The sequence below is a fragment of the Gekko japonicus genome, unplaced genomic scaffold (assembly GCF_001447785.1).
Source record: "Gekko japonicus isolate JY-2015 unplaced genomic scaffold, Gekko_japonicus_V1.1 scaffold1149, whole genome shotgun sequence".
NCBI classification, from domain to species: domain Eukaryota; kingdom Metazoa; phylum Chordata; class Lepidosauria; order Squamata; family Gekkonidae; genus Gekko; species Gekko japonicus.
The window spans coordinates 556,826-559,409 of record NW_015167084.1 but is presented as its reverse complement, the minus strand read 5'-3'; the positions used below and the strand labels follow the sequence as shown (position 1 = coordinate 559,409).

Sequence of the window (2,584 nt, the reverse complement as noted above, 5' to 3'; positions counted from 1 at the left end):
GGCTGGGGGTCTCCTATAGATACCCCGGGGGGGGGGTTCGGGATGAACTCGAACCCCTCCCATCAGCCGGGTTTCGGTGCGTCTCCAACTGAGCGAGACGAGACGCGTCCGAGCGGCGAAACGCTTAGACCGGAAGCTCCGACTTTGCATATCTTAAACATCATCATGTTACATGTTAATTTGCTGTTCAGTGTCTGTCTATAAGTTTGAAACTTACCTACCATTCAAATGTATTTGAAAAAATGTGCACGCACACGAAAGCTCATACCTTGAATAAACCTTTGTTGGTCTTAAAGATGCCACTGGACTCTAAATTTGTTTTACTGCTTCCTAAGATATCATACTCCACTCTAGAGTATTTTCACCCACCATCATCTCAGCTACTCTGGGGATATGTGCTGCCATAGCTTCCTACTTCTCCTGAGGAGTAAATCCTGTGTGTTTTCCCTCAGGCCCAAACTAAATACGATGACTAACACAATTGCCATAGGGATTTGGCAGTTGCATTGCAGCTGCAAGCTCCCTGCAGAAACTGTGTTCCAAAATGCCATAGGGGCCCAGTTCAGATTGGGACTACAGTGTGAGGTGGAAGACTGAAGCCCCTCCCCCATGCTGCAGTCCTGAATCATGCCCCATGGTGCTTTGGAATGCAGTTCCCACAGGAAACTTGCAGTTGCAGTGTGACTGCCTGTCCATGTGGCAATCACAGGCTTGAGCGATCAAGTGTCTCTTTCTAGGTGGAAAAAGCCAAGTTAGAGAATGCAAAATAACGAACCTCAAAGCATTCACAATAGTTCTTCAGGCACCCTGAACGCTTACAGTTACATCCTTTGTTATGTCGAGGCTTAATATCCCCCACTTTCCCTTTTCCAATCTTTGGCAAGAAAGCTTCTGGGTTTCTGTCAAGACAAGCCTAAAACAAAACACTTTGTTTACATGAAGCTAAGAAATATTTGAATGAAGAAAAAAAGTTACGTTACTTTGAAAGTTTACCACAGAGAGTTTTCAAAGATGGCAATGACTAACACAACCCACAGATTACACAAGGCAAGAGGGGTTCATAGGAATGTGTTTGGGAGTTACCCCAAATACTGGTCCTGTATCTTATTTTATCTGCAACAGATCAATAGCCATTGGTTTGAATCCTTAAGTAAAAATGTTTGGCATTTCCACGTGTGTTATAAGCAACTCTAATAATTCCAGGTGCATCTAACTCAAAATTATTTCTAATGCATTACCTTAAAAACTGACAAATCAGATCACTCATTGAGTATGATGAAATCACGAGTTTAAGCTGATGAGCCTATGAGTCTCGAGATGTTCTATCGGATTTTTCATAATTATGCTAGGACAAACCTACCTAAAAAGTCAGTGAAACAATCTTTTCTAAATAATAGAAATTCACACATTAAAAATTTCCTAACTCTTTAACTTTCTGGATTGGCTAAATAAAAGTTGAGATACAAATTATGGTATTTTGTCCCATTATTGGCTTGTATAACAATGACTGGCTTCCACTGTCGAAGGACACTCCCACTATTGGTGAAGAGAGGTGACCTTGCAGTTCCTTCCTCCTACTGCGGACCCAGCATTATGCCCTAATAAGACAGATAGAGGGGGATTGCAGTATAGTACCGATATGGACAAGATAGAACTACTGCAAACTGTGCATTTGTCATATGACAAATATGACAAATGCACAGTTTGCAGTAGTTCTATCTTGTCCATACCAGCATTATGCCCAGCAATATTCCTGGGGGGGGGGGTCCCTTGGATTTCATTTCAGGGGGCACAGTAGCTACAGTGGCAAGGAAAGGTAGAAAAATGCTATTCTGCAAGCTCTGCTCTGTGTGCTATTTTTGTTAGATCCAATTCATCTATCCATTTTTTTTCATTTCACTCAGGAGCCTTTTATGTTAGGAGAATATTCCTTCCAATAACAAAGGAATCACTAATTTAGGCTAATGTGTAGGCTAACTACCCAAATTATGTTTTCCTTGCATCCTTCCCTGGGTCTCAGCAATCAGACATCCGTTGCCAGTTCTGTGCTTGGAACTCAGATCTCAGATGCTGCACAGGGGCTGATTTGGATCAGGACGACGGTGTGTGGGGAGTCTCCCCCAACACAATTTTCCTGACCGGAAATGGCTCCGGGGATCTCTATGCGCCCTGTTGGGGGAAACCACATGCTGATGCTTCCCCAACAGTGCTATTTCAGTTTGGACCACAGCATGGGGGGGAATTGTAAGTCCTGTCTCCCTGTGTACTGTGGTGCGTAGCCTTCCTGCACAGAACTCCCAGCATACATCTGATTGTATGGGCCCAGGGATGAAGATATATAACAGGGTTGTACTTACTGCAACTGTTGTTCATCAAGCATTTTCTATGCAGGCATACACTTGTTAAATACTGGGTTCAAGACGCATTGCAGTGAAACAGCTCTACTTTATTAAGTGATTTCAGGAACAAGACTAAAACCCCAGGGCAACAGCCCTGTTTAAATAGCATGCAAAAACCATACTGACGTCGATACCGGGTAAATTGGTGGAAACCATTATTAAGGAAAGAATTAGTAGGCACATAG

General features: G+C 43.0%; 1 protein-coding gene across 1 annotated transcript in view; it reads right to left on the bottom strand.

The window, feature by feature from the left end:
• Window positions 1–2,584, bottom strand: part of MTL5 (metallothionein-like 5, testis-specific (tesmin)) — a 40,277-nt gene that overhangs the window by 10,281 nt on the left and 27,412 nt on the right. The window contains exon 9 of the mRNA XM_015412831.1: window positions 776–913. Within this exon, the coding sequence (XP_015268317.1) occupies window positions 776–913 (138 nt within the window). The remainder of the gene's footprint in view (window positions 1–775; window positions 914–2,584) is intronic.